This window comes from Hemitrygon akajei, chromosome 3 (genome assembly GCF_048418815.1).
Source record: "Hemitrygon akajei chromosome 3, sHemAka1.3, whole genome shotgun sequence".
Lineage (NCBI taxonomy): Eukaryota > Metazoa > Chordata > Chondrichthyes > Myliobatiformes > Dasyatidae > Hemitrygon > Hemitrygon akajei.
This window is the reverse complement of record NC_133126.1, coordinates 163,786,720-163,811,716: the sequence shown is the minus strand read 5'-3', so window position 1 is coordinate 163,811,716 and position 24,997 is coordinate 163,786,720. Positions and strand designations below refer to the sequence as shown.

The following is a 24,997-nucleotide window of genomic DNA, read 5'->3' as shown; positions in this document are numbered from 1 at the left end:
GCTGCGCAGGTTGACTCTGTGGTTAAGAAGGCATATGGTGTATTGGCCTTCATCAATTGAATTTAGGAGCCGAGAGGTAATGTTGCAGCTATATAGGACCCTGGTTAGATCCCACTTGGAGTACTGTGCTCAGTTCTGGTCACCTCACTACAGGAAGGATGTGGAAACCATAGAAAGGGTGCAGAAGAGATTTACAAGGATGTTGCCTGGATTGGGGAGCATGCCTTATGAGAATAGGTTGAGTGAACTTGGCTTTTTCTCCTTGGAGCGACAGAGGATGAGAGGTGAATAAGATGATGAGAGGTATTGATCATGTGGGTAGTCAGAAGCTTTTTCCCAGGGCTGAAATGGCTGCCACAAGATGGTACAGGTTTAAAGTGCTTGGGAGTAGGTACAGAGGAGATGTCAGGGGTAAGCTTTTTATGCAGAGAGTGGTGAGTGCATGGAATGGGTTGCCGGCAATGGTGGTGGAGGCGGGTACAATAGGGTCTTTTAGGAGACTCTTAGATAGGTACATGGAGCTTAGAAAAATAGAGGGCTATTGGTAAGCCTAGTAATTTCTAAGGCAGACATGTTCGGCGCAACTTTGTGGGCCGAAGGGCCTGTATTGCGCTGCAGGTTTTCTATGTTACATCCTCAACCCCTACTCTACTCCCTGTACAGTCACGACTGTGTGGCCAGATTCAGCTCTAACTCCATCTACGTTTGGAGATGATACCATCGTAGTGGGCTGTATCTCAAATAACGATGAGTCAGAGTACAGGAAGCAGATAGACAGTTTAGTGACATGGTGTCACAACATTCTTTCCCTCAATGTCAACAAAAGAGCTGGTCATTGTCTTCAGGAGAGGGCAATGAACATGCTTCTGTTTACATCAACAGTGTTAAGGTTGAGAGCTTCAAGTTCCAGGGACTGAACGTCACCAACAGCCTGTCCTGGTCCAACCACATAGGCACCACTGCCAAGAAAGCTCACCAGCACCTCTACTTGCTGAAGAAATGTCCCTATTCACTGTTACCAATTTTAATCGAAGTAGCACAGAAAGGGTACGGCCTGGCTGCATCATTGCCTGGCATGGCAACTGCTCTGCAAGAAACCCCGGAGAATCATGGGTACAGTTCAGCACATTATGGAAACCAGCCAGCCCTAAGTAGACTGTGTCCTCACTCCTAACTGCAATGGTAAAGCAACCAACATACTGTAATCAAAGACCCCCCCAGCCCTGGCTGTTTTCTCTCCTATTGGGTCAAGGATACAAAAGCCTGAAAGTATGTACCACCAGGGCTCAAGGACAGCTTCTACCCTGGGGCAATAAGACTATTAAATGGCTGCTGAATATAATACAAGAAAGTCTTTTGACATTACAATGCATATCTTATGATCCTGCACTTTATTAGTTATTTTATTCTGCAGTGTTGTTTTACCTTGTTTAGTGTAATGCACCATGTAAATGACTTGATCTGTATAAATATGCAAGAGAAGCTTTTTACTTTATCATGGCATGAGGCACTGACACCAATAGGACGATGACATTGAAGGGGTAAGAACGAGCATGGGAAGAAGATGTATGAATGGAAATGGGAGTGAGCAGGAGGTGTTTTATGTGAAAGAGAATGGTGGTTGGAGAGAAAACGTGAGAGGTAGGGTGGAAAAGAGCAAACAGTTAGAATGGGAGAGTCGTGGAGGAACAGCAGAGGCATGTGAATGGGAGAGATGGCTGAAAGGAGGACAGGACATACACTGGGGCTAAAATGCTTGAGAACTCTGCAGAATTTTCTCTAATTCTGCATAAATGTGATCAGTTCTTCACATAAGTCTTAAAACTAGATAGAGAGATCCCAATTAAATAAATAACACAGAAAGCATTATACTTGTTCATTTATTGAGAAAAATGATTCAATATTACATGTATTTGTTGGAAAAAGTGTGTGAACCTTTGCTTTCAGTAACTGGTGTGACCCCCTTGTACAGCTTCAGCCAAACATTTCCGATAACTATTGATCAGTCCTGCACATCGGTTTGGAGAAATTGTGGGTTCGAAGGTACATTTAATGTCAGAGAAATGTATACAATATACATCCTGAAATTCTTTTTCTTCGCAGACATCCACCAAACAAACATTTCCATAAGACGTTATTTCTGATAATGTACATATATATCATATAGTTATATATGCCACAAATTTCCACATAATATTTATCTGAGGTATAAACTTAGAGAAGAAGAAAGAAAGAAAAGCAAAAGGAAAAAACTATGTACAAGTAGGGAGTGATTTTTTTTTACATATTCATTGATTTGTGAGAATAAAATCAGGCCTATAAGATATTATGTAGTTAAACCATTTTTCCCAGTATGAATCAAATTGTACCAGCTTATGGTTAGCAGATGCTGTTATCTTCTCCATTTTGTAAATGTCCATTGTAATTTCCATCCATGCATTTAAGGTTGGGCTGTCTTGTGATCACCATTTCCTAGTAAAAGTCTTTTTATCAGCCACCAGCAGTATATTCAATAAATATTTATTTCTTTTCAACCATTCTTGAGGTATATACCCAAAATATATGGTCTTACTTTCTAAAGGTATTTCACATTTAAAGATGTCTTATAGGGCATTGTGCATCCCACTCCAATAGTCTTTGATAACGGGCATTCCCAGAAAATATGATAATGGTTTGCATTTTGATTTCCACAATTTCTCCAGCAAACAGGGAGGTTACTATCATAATGGGATTTCTGAGAGGGTGTAATAAAATATCGTATCAAGTTTTTGCATCCGAACTCCCTCCATTTCTGTGAACTGGTATTGTTCCATTGATACCTCCATATTATTGTCCATTCTTCCTCAGATATAATTATCCCTCCTTCCTTCTCCCATTTTGTTTTAATGTATGAAGTCAAATGTGTTTTAAGATTTGACAAACCCTTATACACACTTGAAATAATTCTACTACCATTATCTGAATTATATGCTTTTCTAAATAGCTCTATCAAACATGTTCTTGCCTTGGTTACATTTTTAACCATCCTATTAACATATTGCCGCATCTGTAAATACTGATAAAAGTCTTGTTTTTATAATAAGTGTTTCTCTTTAAGCATTTCAAAACTGAAGTGTTCCTTCTTTCATTATATTGCAAAGAACTGTTAGTCCTTTAGCTGTCCAGTCCTTAAATCTAGCATCCAGTTTATTTAGCACACAATCCAAGTCATATGCATGCCATTTAAGAATTGCAATATCCCCCTCTAGTTTATATTCTTTTATAATAGTTTTCTATATTTTAAGAGTCCATCTCACTCATGGGTTATCAATAGTATTTATGTACCTTTGCAGGTTGTTATCAGCCAAAATTGCCTGTATGGGGATGGGATGTACCCGCTCCTCAATGTTTTTCCATTGAGCGTCATATGATGGGTTGCACCAACATATCACAGCTCTCAACTGTGCTGCAAAATAATAATCTCTAAGAGAAGGTAGGCTCCATCCCCTTCTCCTTGACTAATTGCAAAGTTTAGAGATGAACTCTAGGCCTTTTACCTTGCCAAATATATATTGATAACATTTTGTTCTGTTCATTGAATTGATTTTGATTAATCTCTATTGGTAGGGTCTGAAATAGATATAATAGTCTGGGCAGTATATTAATTTTAATAGATTCAATCCTTGAACTGAGACTAAAAAAAGGAATTACGTTCCATCTTGCCACATCTTCCATAATTTCTTTTATATATATATATAGGCTGATAATTGCATTCTGATAATTTTGCCAAATTTTTTGGCATAATGATGCCCAAATATTTGAAAGACTCTGTGTGCCATGCCCAGGGATATCTAGTTTCAACTTCTCTTGGTGAGCTATAGTTATATGAAAGTAATTGGGTTTTATCTATGTTGATCTTGCATCCTGATAATTGACCATATTGTTCAAAGGACTGTATCAATTTGGGTAAAGAGTATGTTGGTTGCCCTAGATAGATCAAAATGTCATCCGCGTAACAAGCCACCAGCACTATTATAAGCCACTATTATGTCCCTTTAACAGTAATTCCCCTGATATCTTCATTTTGTCTGATGTATTGAGCTAATGGTTCCAGATATAATGCAAAGAGTAGCAGTGACTATGCACAATCCTGTCTCATGCCCCTTTCTAGGGTAAGACTGTTGGATAAATACCCATTGATGTTATTCCTAGCAGTAGGGTTGTCACATAGTGCCTGTATAGTTTTAATAATTGTGTCATGGAAACCAAATCTACATAAAACTCTGTAAAGAAAATTCCAATTAACCAGATTGAATGACTTTTCAGCATTCATGCTTATCACTATTGCTTCGGTTTATTTTTTTTGTATATGATCCATAATGTGAAGTGTCCTTCATATATTGTCTTGTGTTTGGCTTTGTATAAAACCTGTCTGATTGTTATGCATCAGTATGGGTAGAAACTCCTCTAATTGTTCGGCCATGATGGAGGTAAATAATCTATAATCTACATTAAGAATGGATATTGGTCTAAATGACTCGCATTCCATTTTATCCTTGCCTTCTTTCGGTATAGCTGAGATTATCACTTCCTTCCAGCTGGGTGGCATTTGTGCCTTTTTTAGAGCCCAGTTCAGTGTGGGGAGTAGGACAGGAATTAACTCATTTTTGAATTCTTTGTACCACTCTGCTGTATACCCATCTGGAGACTTGCTTAATTTAAGCCTACAAGTTGCAGCTTTTAGTTCAACTTCAGTTATGTCAGCAGTCATCTTTCTATTTTGTTTTTTGCTTAAAGTGGGTAACACTAGAGAAGTCAAGAAGGTGTCAATTTGGGTTAAGCTTCCTCCTGGAACTTTGGAATATAGAGTTTTGTAAAACACTTCAAAAGCTTCTTGAATTTCACTTCGCTTTTTTTAAAAATCATTTTTGTTCTTGGATCCCTAATTCTATGAATTGTATTTTCTGCTGTTTTTTCGGTTTCCATGCCAGTATTTTCATAGACTTAGATCCACTTTCATAATGTCTCTGTTTCAGAAACATTAATTTTTTCCTGATTTCTTGCATAGCCAAACTATTAATTTCATTCCTAAATTTTTTAAATTTCCTCTAATGTTTTATTCCTTATATGAAGATATTGCTATAATTTTCCCTCTTAAAACAGCCTTCAGAGTATCCCATAGAATGGGAGGTGAAACCTCTCCATTATCATTAAATTCTAAGTAGAGACCAATTTCTTTTTAAATTTGTTTCTTAAAGTACGGATCATTGAGTAGACTTGAATTTAGTTTCCAAATAGTATTCTTTGGTTCTAGGTCAAAATCAACGGATAAATATATAGGTGCATGGTCACTTCCATCTATTGTCCCAATTGCACAGGTGTTTATTTTGTCTTTGTCTTTTCCAAATGTTATGAAATAGTTTATTCTTTGTATGTATAGAATGGGGGGCAGAATAATGAGTGTAATTCCTTCTGTTGGGGAAAAGGTCCCTTCATATATCAATTAAACCAACATCCTCAAAAAGTGTATTAACTTTCTTATGTAAAGATTTTGTTTCATAGGTTTTTCTATTGGAAGAGTCTAACTGTGGTTGTAATTGTAAATTTAAGTCTCCACCCACATATCAGGAGACCTGCTGTTTCCATTATCATAATATTAATAATTTTCTGAAAGAAACTAATATCACTTCCTGGGGGTGCATATATATTCAATAAAGTGCAAACACGAGGAAATCTGCAGACGCTGGAAATTCAAACAACAACACACACAAAATGCTGGTGGAACCCAGCAGGCCAGGCAGCATCTATAGGGAGAAGCGCTGTCGACGTTTCAGGCCGAGACCCTTCGTCAGGACTAACCGAAAGGAAAGATAGTAAGAGATTTGAAAGTAGTGGGGGAGGGGAAAATGCGAACTGATAGGAGAAGACTGGAGGGGGTGGGATGAAGCTAAGAGCTGGAAAGGTGATTGGCGAAAGTGATACAGAGGTGGAGAAGGGAAAGGATCATGGGACGGGAGGATTAGGGAGAAAGAAAGGAGGGAGGGGGGAGCACCCGAGGGAGATGGAGAGCAGGCAAACAACTAAATATGTCAGGGATGGGGTAAGAAGGGGAGGAGGGGCATTAATGGAAGTTAGAGAAGTCAATGTTCATGCCATCAGGTTGGAGGTTACCCAGCCGGTATATAAGGTGTTGTTCCTCCAACCTGAGTGTGGATTCATCTTGACAGTAGAGGAGGCCATGGATAGACATATCAGAATGGGAATGGGATGTGGAATTAAAATGTAGGGCCACTGGGAGATCCTGCTTTCTCTGGTGGACCGAGCGTAGGTGTTCAGCAAAATGGTCTCCCAGTCTGCGTCGGGTCTCACCAATATATAAAAGGCCACACCGGGAGATAACAGACTCAGTATACCACACCAGCCGACTCACAGGTGAAGTGTTGCCTCACCTGGAAGGACTGTCTGGGGCCCTGAATGGTGCGTGCGGTGCTTCCGGTGTGGCCTTTTATATATTGGCGAGACCCGACGCAGACTGGGAGACCGTTTCGCTGAACACCAACGCTCTGTCCGCCAGAGAAAGCAGGATCTCCCAGTGGCCACACATTTTAATTCCACGTCCCATTCCTATTATGGCCTCCTCTACTGTCAAAATGAACAGAGCAGCTATATTACAATATTCCCTAACATTTTAATATTATCATAACATGTTTTGTTTCTTTCAAAGGTCACAGATTAACACATATAAAGTTAATGTTGTGTCGCATAAAGGAATTCCAGTTCTAAGTACTCTAGCAATAATTATCATCAATCTTATATGAGAATCAATTCTCTCAAGCAAGAATCCAAAAACAGTAAACATTGGTTAAAAATTTATTATTCCTTGTAGTTTCAAGATAAACAAATTATTTTTTTTAAATAACACTGAAATTTGTTAAACTCTGAGCTCACTCTAATATACAGAAATTATTTTACATAAGATTTAACACAGATCAGAAACCATCTGAATGTAGCACAACAGAAATTACCGGTGGAAGTTTGATCAATTGATATAAAAATGAAGTTAATTGAATTAATTCCATATATAGAACTGAATGACAAAATCTGCCATTCAAAAAATTATTGCACAAGTAGTGATTCTGAGGCTAATATCAACATGGAGTACCCATACGGTTTTATAATCGTGAAAAACTGCGCAATTATCTAAATAAACAGCTTCCATTTTAGAGCAAATTATTATGTAGAAAATATGTTCAAATTAAATTAAAAGAATAATTCAAATATTAAAATGCAATTCAATTATTATATTTTAGGTCAATTATTACAGCGATTTTCAAAATCAGGCTGTTATTTAGTGTTCATTGATATTGTTTCTAAATTGATACCTCACTTCAGAATCACATTTTTTGTTCCACTGTTAGAAAGAATCACAACAAATATAACAGAATGTATTTTACACAGACCGCACATTAGTGAATGGTCCCATATGTAGCATTTGATTTTGAATTCTTACACAAACCCTATAGATTGCAAAACTTTTCACAGTATGTCATAAATTTCATAAATCAATGTAAAAATATTATTATAGTTTGCAGACAGTTGTTTGCTTGAACTTAATGACTACAGACATATTGCTTATTTTAGAATGTTTGTAATGCTCAAAAATCCAAGCTATAATTGTTTTCCAATCATCTCAGTGTTTACAAAACTGCAAATGTTGTATTTTTGTAGATTATTTAATTCTCCAGAATATCACCATTAATATCTTGTAAATCAACATTTTAAACAATGTTCGTTGTTCTGTATGTAATTTAGCTCCTGAACCATGTCATCACAGGAAGAATCCTGAAGGACAGCTGCGGAAAAAAGCTGCACTTCTGTGACATTTTAACTTTCATCTCACCATGGAAAGTTCTTACACAGTCAGGAATTGAAAAAGCAAATCCAATGAAAGATAAGCAGAAATAAATTATATTGTAGAAATAGTATTTTGTCTTTTGAGAATATGTATAATAAACATTATTTTAAGATTGTTTGATTGGAGTGATATACATTGCTGCAAGAACATCCAAGGCAACAGGCTATCCTAAGTAATATGCTGTATTCCAGGCTTGTTTTGATCTCTACTTGCATAATGCCTAAACATTTTTCTATGCAATCAATAAAACTTCTGAGAAGGAGCTAAATAATTGCTATAAAATAGCCTGCTATTGCACAATGCAATTTCAAGCCAAGGATGAATCTTGCAGAACAAGTTATTGTTATAATTTGAGGTAAAAAATATGAGTAGCCAACTTATCAAAGATTTAATAGAAGGGCTCCCCTAAGCCAGTGGTAAAAACAAATTCAAGTTTAATCCCAGACAATATATTCAGAAATTTTTTGAAAATTGCATAAAGCAGCTTGGTTTAGATTTAGATATTAATGATGTCCCATACAGTGAATAGGAAGCTTACACAGCCAATAAAATCCATGGAAGTGACAGTCAAACCAGATGATAAGCAGAGACAAGGTTCCTGGGTGTAAGTTTGTCCTAGTGCTTGCAGTGCCTATTACCAGGTTAAATCCTGAGAACAAAAAGGACCAATCTCTAGAGATGATGAAGGTGTAACAGTTGGGGTGTAATTCAAACCAATAATGGTGAAGATCATTATGAGTGCACCTACCTCCTTTTGATGAAGTGATAAAACAGCAAAGGTGCAGTGGTTCATCATAGTTTTACCAAAAGTAATGACCAAAAATTACCTTACCTTTTTTCAAAAATTACTCAACTGGTTGTTGGATTGGAATGAGAAGACAGATGAAGTAGAGCTATTTGCATTGTTTTTCTTATATATAGAGTAAAAGCAAAGTAAATCTAACCAGGAAAATCAGAGGTACTCAGATTATATTCTAGTTTGGAAAGTTAGTTTAATAAAAAAAAAATTCTAACCTAGGCACTTCTGATTCAGTAGTTAAAGGATTTTGGCAAACAGCCAATGCAAGATTCCTTATTTCAGTGTGATCACGATTAAACCAAGTGTATGAAGATTCTGCTCATGAGCTACCTGCCCTTCTTAAGGAAAGGATGTGGAAGTTGGAATTTAAAGAAAATACAAAAAATAATAAAACTTACTAAATAATTGGAATAGACATCTCTGCAATCTAGAACTGGTGGTTTGCTCAAATATCACTATCAGGCTCCAAGGACAGAACAGCCCACCCCTGCTTTTATTTCCTATGGTTGGTTTCTCGTAGGTGAACACCAAGGGAAAAAAAAAGTGATAACAGTTCAGGAAAGATCACTGAGACTGCAAAACAATGATATGTACAGTATATAAACTAAATACAACTTACAATAGCTTTACTTTTCATTTACAAATCTCAATCTACATATGGCGTAGCCATCTTTAACTTGGGCAGTTTATCTTGCAATGTTCTTTCCTCATAGATATACTTCTGTTTTATATATTATCTGACACACTTTGATGTCGTGTTGGGTATCTGATTTTTATTTAGCTTACTTAAGGCAATAACTACTGTGCATTAATATCATTCAATTTTGAAAAGATAAATTGCCTTTTGGAATGTTTTAAACGGGACTCTTTTCAATAACTTCCCTGTCATCATTTTGCAAATAATTAATTAAGCCTAAACTATTTCCTTGGCACACGCCAACAATCACTCACAGACAACCAAAGAAAGAAGGTCCTGAATATGGAAACTGTTAATAAATACAGAGGCTATGACAGACTTCAATCAGAACAGAACTGCAGCAAGGACAAGCAGGGATGGAATGAAGAAAAAAGGAGAGATTGCCCAACAAGTGCTTGGAAGTCAGTTTTGAGAAGAAACTATCAAGAGGGACAGAGAACTGAGGCAGAATAAAGCTATTGGCAGTATATTTGCAAAATTCCAGCACTGGCTCAGTAGTGTTACACTGCATCCATTTTGCCTGCTCCATTAAAAACACAAAGGTGCATTTTTAAACATTTCTTTCATATGTGAATTCCATAACTGAGAAGCATCCACAAAATGTTAAAAAATGAACTTATGAACAAACAAATTGTAAACTTGTGCTGTTAGTTCACAGGAAGAATAGATAATCCTATAACAGTTGCCACTCAGGGTAATTATATTACTTTAAAAAATAGGAAAGCTTAGAACCACTGAGATCAATTCTCCAAAAAAGGTCTAGAAATTGAGAATATGACATTTCAAGAAGGAAGGATATGGCTAGGTTACTAATTCAATGTGCACTGTATTTGTGACATTGAAGATCTATGCCAAAGTTCAGTCTTTATGCATGGACACTGCCTCCCAAATGAGTCACTGATTGTAATAAATGAAGAATTGTTGTAGAGGTAAAGCACTGCCACTTATGCACACTGATTCAACTCGTTAAATTCAAGAGTCCCTTTAAAAAACTCGATGCAAGTTAGTAAGGCACCAAACTGATAAAACTGATTTTTAACATTCTAGACTCAGAGCCTTGATAGATGATGTCTGAACGAGAATCAAATTGCCTGTCATTTGTTTAAAAGATAGAATGTAACATACAAGACTTGTGAATTATAATTTTTGATTGGTTTCACGCTCTCCCTCGGTGTTACATTTTTTAAATGGAATTATGCATAAACAAAAGTGACTATCTGTTACTTGCATTGAGAGTTGCCAAGCCACAGCTTGGATTTGAATGCTGAGCTTGTTTGGTAGTTACAGTATCAAAGTATGTGAATTTGAGTTTTTATATTTTAGAGATGTATACAAGTTCATTATCTTACACAGATATTAGAGACTTTCTTGTTCTTCATCTTTAGCTCTATTTGTTTGCAAACCTGAGCTCAGAAAGGATAACTTTGGACCTGTCATAGCAAATTACCTACCTTTCTACCAATAGTTTTAATAATTTGTGGACTAATTATATTCTTTATTTTCTGCACCACTTGCTTACATTGCCTTGGAAACTCTGTGCATTATTTCATATTATATCTGATAATTTAACTCAGCTCAAATAGAATAATCTGATAATCTGATAGAATAATCTTTCACCAGCTGCAGAACTAGTCACCAGTATGTAATACTTTAGGGACATCATAAGTACCAAAACATTACTATTCCAATCACATTCAGCAAAAGGAAGCAGGTTTCTATTTCCATGAAACATGATCCATTTATGACCTGGCCTGGCCTGTGGTTCTAAACAGAAGTTTAAAACAATGGCAGAAAGCCAAAATAAAAGATAAACATAAATAACATTGAACTGACATTTGACTTTAAAATCTTTGATCTAAAGTGGGATCTCATTTGTAAAGAATGAGTTTTGCTTAGCTTGATCTTAAGTTTGTTGTAGCTAGTAAGTACTGTGGTTAATGGGTTTAATGAGTGTTTATCAACAGAACAGGATGAAACAACTCTAATGAATACAAGGTGACAACCGGCTTTTGGAAGTGGCACTTTTAACGAGTTATGTAATGAGTTTGGAAGTCAATTTATTGACATTCAAGCTTAATTATAGGGACATGAATATGTACAGTATTGTAAAACCATGTGCAGTGACCATGAATATACCTCTGTATTAGAAATAGAATTGACTCACCACATCAACATATTGATAACAAGTCAAAGTACATCTGTCAATGCCCCCTGTCACACCAGATGTACACCAGTCTTGGCTGCACAGCAACTGACCAAGAATAAAAATCCAGCACAGATTTGGCACAGATCATTCCCAATATTTTGAGATTTCCTGGATTTTAAATTAAACTAATGTCAGAGCTTAAATTAAACTGGTAGCCTGATGCTGCAGCATTGACTCATTCCTGGGTGGACAACATTAAAGTTCAGGCTTTAAGATTTCGACAGACTCACTGCAATAACTACAGATCAATATTCCTTGAAATGTGCACTTGATAACTCAGAGCAGAACATACTATTGAAATGTCTTGGGATTGGAAACAGCTTGGCCATCCCATTGACTGCCACACAAATAGCACCTGGAAAGAATTTCAGTAGTCGGGATTTAATATCTGGTTGGAAAAGATGGCCATGCATATATAACCCCTGAATAAATGACCATCACATTCTTGGGAAGGTGGACCTTAGGTGTAATGAAGGTACATTTCCTGCAAATCAACTCCCTGTATTAGAATACAATTATGGACCTGACTGGTGCACATTTTTAATCAAAATTTAAAACACAGCATGCTTTAATAAGCCTATTTCATTAGCATACAAATGTCTGGAGAGAGCAAAACAGTAAATGGAATGAGCTCCATTATATTTCCCACATTTCATCTCAGAACTTTCCAGAGGGGCCTAAATATTAAACTTGCATTTCCAAACTTGTTTCCAGATATTTCTGCTATCACCTCATATGCATGTTTGTTTGTAAACACTGGTACAACTGAACATTGATATCAGGACACAAGATACTAAGAAACACGTAAATATTAATTCCAACATGGAAGTGAAATCATCTTTTCAACTATCCCATTTCCAAACTTTCTGCATTCACTTTGACACTGATTTATCAATTTAAAAATCAGGCTCTATATGAGTTTTTAAAAAAAGGACATTTGCTAGTATATGAAAATCAGCATACCCCTAGAAGTTCCTCAACAAAATGTAGAATCAGTGCTTTTAAGGTTACCAACGTCAAATTACTTTTTTGTTTGGAAGTGCATCATACAAATCCAACCTTCCTGATAACAGCTGAAAGATTTCATTTCCACATCCAAATCAAGTGCTTTAAGTGTGAATAGTGCAGTTATAATCAGGCATGTTGTTCCCTGCTGGGCTTGTTCAGTGTGATTTGTCATCTGTGTCTGAGGGACTGGATTCACGTGGAAGTGTAAGGCTTTCCCTTCTGTCCCATAGCTTATGGATCTCTGTGGTATCCGACTCGCTGCTGCTGTTGGCACTCTCCCTGAAACTGGCCAAAGGTGGCCTCACCTTCACACCTTTGGATGTGACTGAGCCCTCGATGGCTTTTCTCAGCTGAAATTAATCGAAACAAAGAGAGAAATGAACATTCCTTTTACCAACTGAAGAAATACTCAAATGGCAAAATAGTACAACCATGGTCAAAGGATTGGAAAGCTTTTAAAAACTTACAGAGAACAACTAAAAATCATTTGGAAAGAAAAAATGAAATATGAAAACAAACTAGCAAATAATATCAAGGTAGATAGAAAAAGGTTTTTCAAGTATATATAAAAAAAAGAGATGTAAGTGGATATAGGACCGCTAGAAAATGAGGATGGAGAAATAATAATGGGGGCCAAGGAGATGGCAGATGAATTAAATGAGTATTTTACATCAGACTTCACTGTGAAAGACACTAGCAGTGTGCCAAATATTGAAGGGTGTGAGGGAAGAGAAGTGAGTGCAGTTACTATTACAAGGGAGAAGGTGCTCAAAAAGCTGGAAAATCCAAGGGTACATGAATCACCTGGACCAGATGAACTGCACCCTAGGGTTCTGAGGGAGAGACTGTGGAGGTATTAGTAATGATCTTTCAGAAATCATTGGACTCTAGCAAGGTGCCAGACGACTAGAAAATTGCAAATGTCACTCCACTTTAAGGGAAATCATAGTCCAGTTAGCTAGATCTCAGTGGCTAGGATAATGTTGGAGTCAATTGTTAAGGATGAGGTTATGGAGTACTTGGTTTCACAGGACAGGACAAGACAAAGGAAGTATGGTTTCCTTAAGGGAAAATCTTGCCCTGATGAAGCTGTTGGAATTCTTTGAGAAGATTACACATAGGACAGATAGATAGATACTTTATTCATCCCCATGGGGAAATTCAACATTTTTTCCAATGTCCCATACACTTATTGTAGCAAAACTAATTACATACAATACTTAACCCAGTAAAAATATGATATGCATCTAAAGTCACCTTCTCAAAAAGCATTAATAAATAGCTTTTAAAAAATTCTTAAGTAGTTTACTTAAATACATTGAGTCCTAACCCCGGCACTTTAACATATCTTACTCCTGGCGGTTGAATTGTAAAGCCGAATGGCATTGGGGAGTATTGATCTCTTCATCCTGTCTGAGGAGCATTGCATCGATAGCAAATAAAGGGGATGTAGTGGGTGTTGTACATTTGGACTTTCAGAAGACCTTTGACAAGGGGCCACACATGAGGCTGCTTACCCAGTTAAGAGCCCATGGTATCACAGGAAAGTTACTGACATGGGTTAGAGTATGGGCCGATTGGCAGGAGGCAGTGAGTGGGAATGAAAGGATCTTTTTCTGGTTGGCTGCCAGTGAATAGTGGTGTTCCGCAGGGCTCAATGTTGGGATCGCTTCTTTTATGTTGTATATCAGTGGTTTAGATGATGGAATAGGTGGCTTTGTTGCCAAGTTTGCAGATGATACCAGGATTGGTGGAGGAGCAGGTAGCGTTGAGGAAACAGGTAGACTGCAGAAGGTCTTAGACAGATTAGGAGAATGGGCAAGAAAGTGGCAAATGAAATACAATGTTGGAAAATACATGGTCATGCACTTTGGTAGTAGAAATAAATGTGCAGACTATTTTCTAAATGGGGAGAAAATCCAGGAATCTGAGATGCAAAGGGATTTGGGAGTACTTGTGCAGAACTCCCTAAAGCTTTTCTTGCGGGTAGAGTTGGTGGTGTGAAAGGCAAATGTAATGTTAGCATTCATTTCAAGAGGTTTAGAATACAAGAGCAGGGATGTGATGCTGAGGCTTTAGAAGGCGCTGGTGAGGCCTCGTGTTGAGTACTGTGAACAGTTTTGGGCTCTTTGTCTAAGATGTGCTGCCACTGGAGAAGTTTCAGAGGAGGTTCACAAGGGTGATTCCGGGAATGAAAGGGTTTTCATAAGAGGAACGTTTGACGGCTCTGGGTCTGTACTCACTGGAATTTAGAAGGATGAGAGGGGATCCTTTTCAAATGTTGAAAGGCCTAGACAGAATAGATGTTTCTCATGGTGTGAGAGTCTAGAACAAGACTGCACAGCCTCAGGATAGAGGGGCATCCATTTAAAACAGGAATGCAAAGAAATTTCTTCAGCTACAAGGTGGTGATTTGTGGAATTTATTACCACAGGGAGCTGTGGAGGCCAGTTTGTTGGGTGTATTTAAGGCAGAGCTTGACAGGTTCCTGATTGGACACAACATCAAAGATTACAGGGAGAAGGCTGGGGAGGGGAAAAAAAGCATCAGCCATGATTGACTGGCGGAGCAGACTTGATGGGCCAAATGGCCTAATTCTGCTCCTATGCCTTATGGTTTTCTCATGGTTTTACTGTGCTGCAACATTCTATGTGCTAAGCTCTAATTTCCCAAATCACCTTCTGATTGGACTAAGTCTGGTGTCAGGAAAATGATATACCTGTAATGCTAGAATAAGAAATTAACTATAACTTCATTGCATTTGATAGGATATTGCACAGGTTAGAGTCCTGGTATGATCTTTTTTCTAATGCAATGTCTAAAGTGGATTTGACATTCAGGGACTATATTTAATCTTCAAACACAAAAATAATAGCAAAATTAATTTTCACTGTTAATGAAAATATTAATTCCCAGTACCTCAGGGACATTAACTTTACATCACCAAAAGCAGATTTAATCAAGTTCCAAAAGCAAATACACGAACAATAACTTAAAAAACCATGCACACTTCCCCTGGAATAGTAAGATACCAATCTTGGCATTTGTACAGGGAATGAAATAAACTCTTTTGTTGAGATGGCCAAGATAGGGAAATACGAGTTTTAAAGTCCAGTCGGGACACTTGATGCACTATCCTGGCAGGAATAAAATTGTTGCAAAAGGTACAGCATCCTCACCCAAACCTGGCTTTTGTTTTACATTGCCCTCTTTTTCTAGAAGTGTCAGATATAATCTCAACCAAAGTAGTACAGAGAAAAAGAAACATGCAAAACCTCAGTTAGCCATTGAATATCACACATTTAGTTTAACACCTATTCCTATTCAAGATGTGCGAACTTCATACGTTAATGAAAATTTTAACTGCTAGTCACTGAATCACGTTACATTGTAAAATTTTATGGTCTGGTCTAAAAGTGTTGATCTCCCTCTGGGTAAAGATACTGCTTTAGAAATGCGTGGAAATTTGGTTGCATTAATTATGCCTTTTAATAGCAGTTTTGCATTGCATTTTCCTTAAATTTCATTCTGTTGACTTTGCAATCAGGGTTCAGCATGGGGCTGTAACTGCATTTTGTATTTGTGAAATACAAATTTCAACTCCATAATTCTTGACACAGAATTTAAATTTGCTGTTCCTCACTATAAACCTGATTCCTCTCAGAAGCTTGTGAAAAGCTATTTTGATTACTTGGGAGCTAAATCCTATGGTCCACACTCCTCTCTTGTCTCCGTAATACTTACATAGACACACACACACACACACACACGCACACGCGCGCGCACATTTCACACTTGTCCTACAACACTTATTCAATTGAAGCACAGAGAGATATGGGAAAGGTACTAATCAGGATGGAGCAAACATCTGCACTTGAACAAAACTGGCATTGTTATTCAATAACCCTTTTGGAACTGCTTCTGAAAATGTAGAATGTTTTTTCCCTGTGCATTACCTTTCAGGGCTTTTACTTAATGAAAACAGACCTTATCTGCTGGTATCCAGGCCATTACACCGGCTTGGATTTCCTATGTGGTTCATTTCTCAGCAAATCTCAGCCTACTAACTAAAGGTCCAAAATTTGAACCAAATGTTGCCTCATTTAGTGACAGCCTGGTCGACTGATAGAGAGATCAAAACCCTTATAAAGGATTTAGTTGGCTGTCATGATGGAATTATACTATTATATGTTTACCCGGCTAGTAGGTATTGGGTATCAATCACCTGCCATAAAAGCAAATACACTGATCATCTGCACATGCAAATAACTCCATTAGATTTGGCAAACGTAGCCTAATGAAACTCAGACATCAGATAATTGTGCAAAATATAGTTTTTTTCTCTGCATAACATTGATAGCAAGAGTGTAAATCTCCAAATTATGCCAGCAGATGAATGAGTCCATCTTCTTTTAGCCAAAGCGACAGAGGTGGAAATAAGGTTAAATTGGAAAACCTCCTTTTCACACTAATCCTTCAACATTAATCAACACTACATGTGACATTTTTGAACTGCAAACAGGTTTCAACAGGCACCCGGAATGGACTCTCCACTGCAGTCACTCAGCTTCATGTTGCTAATAAAGTGTAAAATATCTCACCTCTTTAAGAGCTACCACTCCTATTAACTTTCCAATACTCGTCACGTAAGCATGGTTAAGTCCTAACAGGGAGAACATGGTGTGAGTCTGAAAGGAGATAAGAATTTTTGATTAGAGAGTTGATTGTAATTTGATGGAGGACTCCATTTGAACATTGTGATTCTATTATTTCTTTCATGATTTGCTTCAGTGCATCTCAACTTAAACATCACCCAACTTAAAATTTTAATGTTTTACGTTCTTTATAGCTGAGCATGAACAGTAAGACTGCAAGACTTAAGACCAGAATTAGGCCTTTCAGTCCATCAAGTCTGATCTGCCATTCCATTGAGGCCGATTTATTATCCCTCTCAACCCCATTCTCTCGCCTTTCTAATTAGATTCAGATTCATTTATTTATCACGTACATCGAAACACACAATGAAAAGCATTGTTTGTGTTAATAACCAACACACTCGGGGATTGCTGGGGGATGTGTTGCCACACATTCTGGCACCAACATTGCACGCCCACAATGCTCGGCAGAGCAACATTGCACCTTACTGCAGTAAATCCTTTGTGTTATCAAATGTTATCAATGTCAACACTTTGACGTATCATCACAATGCTGACAATGAATTTGTTGTGAGTTGCAAAATTGAAAAGTAGATAACTTTATTAGAGTTGTTATTGCTGTGCTGTGACTGGCAGTTAGTTCGCAAATACAGTGCCTATAAAAAGTATTCACACCCCCTCGGAAGAAAAAGACCCTTTCGTGTCAAAGTGAAAATAACTGTCTACAAGGTGATCTAAATTAATTACAAATATAAAACACAAAATGATTGATTGCATAAGTATTCGCCCCTTACAAGTCAGCATTTAGTAGATGCACCTTTGGCAGCAATTGCAGCCTTGAGTCTGTGTGGAAAGGTTTCTAGCAGTTTTGCGAGGCGATCGTGAGTGAACAAGCCCTTTTCAACTCCAGCAACAATTGAATTGAGGTCTGGACTCTGACTTGACCACTCCAAGACATTAACTTTGCTGAATTTAAGCCATTACTGTGTAGTTTTGGCTTTATGCTTGGGGTCATTGTCTTGCTGGAAAAGAAAATCTCCCAAGTTGCAGTTCTCCTGCAGATGGTATCAGGTTTTCTTCCAGGATTTTCCTGTATTTTGTTGCATTCACTTTACCCTCTACCTTCACAAGCCTTTCAGGGCCTGCTGCAGTGAAGCATCCCCACAGCATGATGCAGCCACCACCACGTGGTAGGGATGGTGTGTTCTTGATTATGTGTGGTGTTTGGCTTATGCCAAAAAAAGCATTTAGTCTGATGGTCAAAAGGCTCAATTTTTGTTTCATCAGAACATAGAACCTTCTTCCAGCTGACTTCAGAGTCTCCCACATGCCTTCTGGCAAATTCAAGCCAAGATTTAATGTGAGTTTTTTTCAAACAGTGGCTTTCTCTTTGCCAATTTCCCATAAAGCTGTGACTGCTGAAACACCCGGGCAACAGTTGTTGTACGCGCAGTCTCTCCCACCTCAGCCAATGTAACTTCTCCGGAGTTGTCACAGGTGTCTTGGTAGCTTCCTTCACTCGTCCCCTCCTTGCACGGTCACTCAGTTTTTGAGGACGGCCTGCTCTAGGCAGATTTACAGCTGTGCTACATTCTTTCCATTTCTTGATGATTGACTTAACTGTACTCCAAGGGATATTCAGTGACTTGGAAATTTTCTTGAATCCATCTTCTGGCTTGTGCTTTTCGATAATCTTTTTGCGGAGTTACTTGGAGTGTTCTTTTGTCTTCATGGCGTAATTTTTGCCAAGATACTGACTCACCAACAACTGGACTTTTCAGATACAGGTGTATTTTAACTACAATCAGTTGAAACACCTCGACTGCACACAGCTCTCCAAAATCAGATCTCCATTTAACTAATTATGTGGGTTCTAAAATTAATTGGCTGCACCAGTGATGATTTGGTGTGTCTAAAGGGGGTGAATACTTATGTAGTCAATTATTTTGAGTTTTATATTTGCAATTAATTTAGATCACTTTATAGATATCTGTTTTCATTTTGACACAAGAAAGTTTTTCTGTTGATCAGTGTCAAAAAAGTTAATTAAATCCACATCTATTTCAATGTTGTAAAACAATAAAACATGAAAACTTCCAAGGGGGTTTGAATTGTTTTTATAGGCACTATATAGATTCTCAGAAAATTATACTTATTGCTTGTGTTTCTGGTTGCTAAATCATAGGAAGGATGCGATTGTGCTACAGAGAATACAGAGGAGATTCATTCACCGGATGTTGTATAGACTAGAGGACTTTAGTTATGGGGGAGATTAGTTTGTTTGACTAGAGGTGAAGGAGGCAGAGGGTGATCTGACAGAGGTATGTAATGTTATAGCAGGTATTGATAGAGAGCACAAGCCACAATTTCTAATCTCATCATCAGTGAGCATTGACTATGAAGAAAAATGGGTATTGAACCTTCCTTGTGACAGAGGGCACATCGCTAATTTTCTCCTCAGTCATTTATCTGAAGGTTGTAATCTGAAACTTTAACTTTCCCAACCAAAATAGGTGCTCTGTGATAATCTGCCTGAAGGAATGCCTCAAATAAAACTCATGAAAATTTATGCTTTTGAAACTTTTAAGAGCACTGCATCTTTATACAAAAAAAAATCGGTTTAACTACTAGTATAGTTTCTAATTTTTAAGAACACAATGAATATTTCATGTACAAAAGAAATGAAAAAGACTACACGGTAGAAAAACATAATAAGAAGGGTAATGATAAAAATATCACACTGAGAAGATAAAATATCTATAGCTATTCATGAGCATTCCTCACAGTGGGATAAATAGTATTGCTTTGACAAATAACCATTTAATTGACTTGTCCTTGAGCGCACAAATTCATTTGAAATCTAACTCAGTGGTCTTAATAGAATAAATTGCTCAAGTGTTGATGCTGATAGGAGATCGTCTAATGATTAAAACAATGTTGTTGAAAATGTATGCAAAGAAACAGTGCATTGTTCCATGTCAAAATGTACTTATATCATACTGCCAGCCCTCTGTGGAAACATGCAACATATTATTTTATTATCTTCCTCTTTTAAATATTTATGACGGTAACTCTGCACAGTGTTATTTGCAATGTTATTACACAACATGATGAATAATGTTGCCAGACGAGCTCACAAATCAGAGATTTAAACAATGAGACAGCAATCTCAGAGCTGCCTACATTATGAATTATCCACATTAAGGCAATTATTTTTACTTGTAGCACTGCTTGGTAAAAAAAAAATTCAGGAAAAATATATCAATTATTCAATTGTGCAATTTCAATGTCTGATTTTTCAGGGATTTGTTTCTAATTTTTAATGCATACTGAGTATTTCATGTACACATTAAAACATTGTTAACCAAATCAAAATTTTATCTACCTCTTCCATATCAGAATCCCTTGTATTATTTTAACAATACGTCTCTCAATAGAGTTTGAGACACATACATGTATACGTCAGCATAAAAAACAACAGTAAATCTTCAGGAAAAGCCGAAGTGGGTTCTGCATATACTGCAATGTCCACGTCAGCAAGGGATGATCTATTTCAGAGACCAGAAAAATAAACCAATGCATAAAGAACTCTTAACTAACAATGAACAAAAGAAATGCATGTGCTAGAATTCAGAAATAATGTTTGAAAAGGACTAGGTGAGTGGATGTGGAGAAGATGTTTCCTATAGTGGGGAAGTCTAAGAGCAGAGGGCATAGCCTCCGAATAGAAGGACGAAAGAACCTTTAGAACAGAGATGAGGAGGAATTTCTTTCACCAAATGGTGGTGAATTGGCAATATTTATAGCAGAGGTTGATAGCTTCTTGATTAGTAAGGTAATCAAAGGTTACAGGGAGAAGGCAGAAGAATGGGGTTGAGAGGGATTGTACATCAGCTATGATGGGAACAGCAAGCGCACTTGATGGGCCAAATAGCCCAATTCTGCTCTTAGGTCTTATGGTCTAAAACAATCAGTGACTCATGTAGTAATTAGAAGAGAAGCGGCAAGTTCGTGTTTCACGTATACTCCTTCTAAACAGAAAATTCTTCTGTAAATATTCAAGAGAAGCACTAAAATATCAATTCAACATTTTACTTCATATTACTTATCAACAGTTTTGAAGATCTCTTTTACAAAAACAATCCGATCTTCCTTGCAGAACTCGTGGAGCCAATTGTCGTCTGTATTCTACACCACTACTGACACTGTAAATGAAAAGCACCTACAGTACTGTGCAAAAGTCTTAGGCACATATATACAGTGTCATAAAAAGTATTCACTCACTTTGGAAGTTTTCATGTTTTATTGTTTTACAACATTGAATCACAGTGGATTTAATTTTGCTTTTTTGACATTGACCAACAGAACAAGATTCTTTTGTGTCAAAGTGAAAACAGATTTCTACAAAGTGATCCAAATTAATTACAAATATAAAACACAAAATAATTGATTGCATAAGTATTCACCCCCCCCCTTAATATAACACACCAAATCATCACTGGTGCAGCCATTTGGTTCTAAAAATCACATAATTAGGTAAATCACCTGTGTGCAGTCCAGGTGTTTCGACTGATTGTAGTAAAAATACACCCTTATCTGGAAGGTCCAACTGCTGGTGAGTCAGTATCCTGGCAAAAACTACACCATGAAGACAAAAGAACACTCCAAACACCTCCATGAAAAGGTTATTGAAAAGCAGGAGGTGGATACAAGAAAATTTCCAAGTCACTGAATATCCCTTGGAGTACAGTTAAGTCTATCTACAAGAAAAGGAAGGATTATGGCACAGCTGTAGATCAGCTGTGAGGCAGGTTGTCCTCAAAAGCTGAGTGACCGTGCAAGACAGGGATTAGTGATGGAGGCCACCAAGAGACCTACGACAACTCTAGAGGACTTGCAAGCTTCAGTGGCTGAGATGAGAGATTCTGCGCATATAAAACTTGCCCAGGTGCTTTACCAGTTGCAAATTCATGGGGAAAGTGGCAGAGAGAAAGCCACTGTTGGAAAAAGCACACATGAAATCTTGGCTAAGGTTTTCCAGAGGGAATGTGGGAGACTCAGAAGTCAGCTAGAAGGTTCTGTGGTCTAATGAAACTAAATTGAGCTTTTTGGCTATCAGATTGAACACTACGTTTGGTGTAATCCAAGCACCACCCATCGTCAAAAACACACCAACCCTTCCGTGAAGCATGGTCGTCACTGCGCCATGCTGTGGGGATGCTTCACTGCAGCAGGCCTTGAAAGGCTTGTAAGAGGTTAAAATTAATTCAGCAAAATAGAGGTATACTGGAGGAAAACTTGATGCACTCTACAAGAGAACTGCGACTTGTGAGAAGATTTGTTTTCCAGCAAGACAATGACCGCAATCATAAAACCAAAGCTACACAGGAATGGCTTAAAAACAACACAGTTAATGTCCTGGAGTGGCCAAGTCAGAATCCATTCCAATTGAGAATTTATGGCTGGACTTAAAAAGGGCTGTTCACTCATAATCCCCTTGCAATCTGACAGAGCTTGAGCAGTTTTGTAAAGAGAAATGGGGAAAAAATTGCAGTGTCCATATGTGCAAAGCTGAGAGAGACCTATCCACACAGTCTCAAGGATGTAATTGCTGCTAAAGGTGAATCTACTAAATACTGACTTGAAGGGGGTGTGTTATTATGTAATCAATTATTTTGTGTTTAATAATTGTAATACATTTAGACCAATTTGTAGAAATTTGTTTTCACTTTGACACAAAGTATTTTTCTGTTGATCAGAGTCAAAAAGGCCAAATTAAATCCACTGTTATTCAATGTTGTAGAACAATAAAACATGAAACCTTCCAGGGGGAGGTTGAAAACTTTTTATAGGGAAAGAAATATATACACACACACACAAACATACATATCTGGAATCTATAAGGAAGGATGCAAGAAGTTACGAGGGGTGATACAGGGGGGAGGGGAACCAGAGTGTAGGAACAGATGTACGGGAGAAGGAAGTAAAAGATAGTAAAGTTGTTTGCACCGTTAGAAATAAACAGAGAGGAAGAGGTGGAGAATTTCTTAAGTGCATTTATTTTAATGCTAGGAGCATTGTAAGAAAGGTGGATGAGCTTGGAGCATGGATTGATACCTGGAAATATGATGTTGTAGCTATTAGTGAAACATGGTTGCAGGAGGGATGTGATTGGCAACTAAATATTCCTGGATTTTGTTGCTTCAGGTGTGATAGAATCGGAGGGACAAGAGGGGGAGGTGTTGCATTGCTTGTCACAGAAAATATTACAGTGGTGCTCTGGCAGGATAGATTAGAGGGCTTGTCTAGGGAGGCTATTTGGGTGGAATTGAGGAATGGGGAAGGTGCAGTAATAAGGAAGATGCACCCTTATAGGGGTGTATTATAGACCACCTAATGGGGAGCGAGAATTGGAGGAGCAAATTTGTAAGGAGATAGCAGATATTTGTAGAAAACACAAGAGTTGTGATTGTGGGAGATTTTAATTTTCCACACATAGACTGGGAAGCCCATACTGTAAAAGGGCTGGATGGTTTGGAGTTTGTAAAATGTGTGCAGGATAGCTTTTTTGCAGCAATACATAGAGGTACCAACTAGAGAAGGGGCAGTGTTGGATCTCCTGTTAGAGAATGAGATAGGTCAGGTGACGGAGGTATGTGTTGGGGAGCACTTCGGGTCCAGTGATCACAATGCCATTAGTTTCAATATAATTATGGAGAAGGATAGGACTGGACCCAGGGTTTTTTTATTGGAGAAAGGCTAACTTTGAGGTGATGCGAAAGGATTTAGAAGGAGTGGACTGGGACAATTTGTTTTATGGGAAGGATGTAATAGAGAAATGGAGGTCATTTAAAGGAGAAAATTTGAGGGTACAGAATCTTTATGCTCCTGTTAGATTGAAAGGAATGCTTAAAAGTTTGAGAGAGCCATGCTTTTCAAGGGATATTGGAAAAACAGAGAGATCTACAATAAATATAGGCAGCATGGAGTAAATAAGGTGCTTGAGGAATATAAAGAATGTAAAAAGAATCTTAAGAAAGAAATTAGAAAATCTAAAAGAAGATACGAGGTTGCTTTGGCAAGTAAGGTGAAAGTAAATCCAAAGGGTTTCTACAGCTATATTAATAGTAAAAGGATAGTGAGGGATAAAATTGGTCCCTTAGAGACTCATTCCACCGAGATGCAACACTGAGTGTCATAAGAAGTCATTCCTGCCTGTGGCCATCAAACTTTACAACTCCTCCCTCTGAGTGTCAGACACCCTGAGCCAATAGGCTGGTCCTGGACTAATTTCCACTTGGCATTATTTACTTATTATTATTTAGTTATTTATGGTTTTATATTGCTATATTTCTACACTATTCTTGGTTGGTGCGACTGTAACGAAACCCAATTTCCGTCGGGATCAATAAAGTATGTCTGTCTGTCTGAATCAGAGTGGACAGCTATGTGTGGAGCCAAAAGAGATGGAGGAGATTTTGAACAATTTCTTTTCTTCGATATTCACTAAGGAGAAGGATATTGAATTGTGTAAGGTAAGGGAAACAAGTAGGGTAGTTATGGAAACTATGATGATTAAAGACGAGGAAGTGCTGGCGCTTTTAAGGAATATAAAAGTGGATAAATCTCCGGGTCCTGACAGGATATTCCGTAGGACCTTGAGGGAAGTTAGTGTAGAAATAGCAGGGGCTCTGACAGAAATATTTCAAATGTCATTAGAAACTAGGATGGTGCCGGA

General features: G+C 37.7%; 1 protein-coding gene across 4 annotated transcripts in view; it reads right to left on the bottom strand.

The window, feature by feature from the left end:
- Window positions 1–6,834: 6,834 nt before the first annotated feature.
- Window positions 6,835–24,997, bottom strand: part of clcn2c (chloride channel 2c) — a 510,268-nt gene continuing 492,105 nt past the window's right edge. For all 4 annotated transcript variants that reach the window (XM_073041207.1, XM_073041210.1, XM_073041208.1 and 1 more), the window contains 2 exons: window positions 17,206–17,292; window positions 6,835–12,954 (listed from right to left, as the gene is read on the bottom strand). In XM_073041207.1, coding sequence (XP_072897308.1) covers window positions 12,760–12,954; window positions 17,206–17,292 — 282 coding nt within the window. In that variant the 3' untranslated portion in view covers window positions 6,835–12,759. The remainder of the gene's footprint in view (window positions 12,955–17,205; window positions 17,293–24,997) is intronic.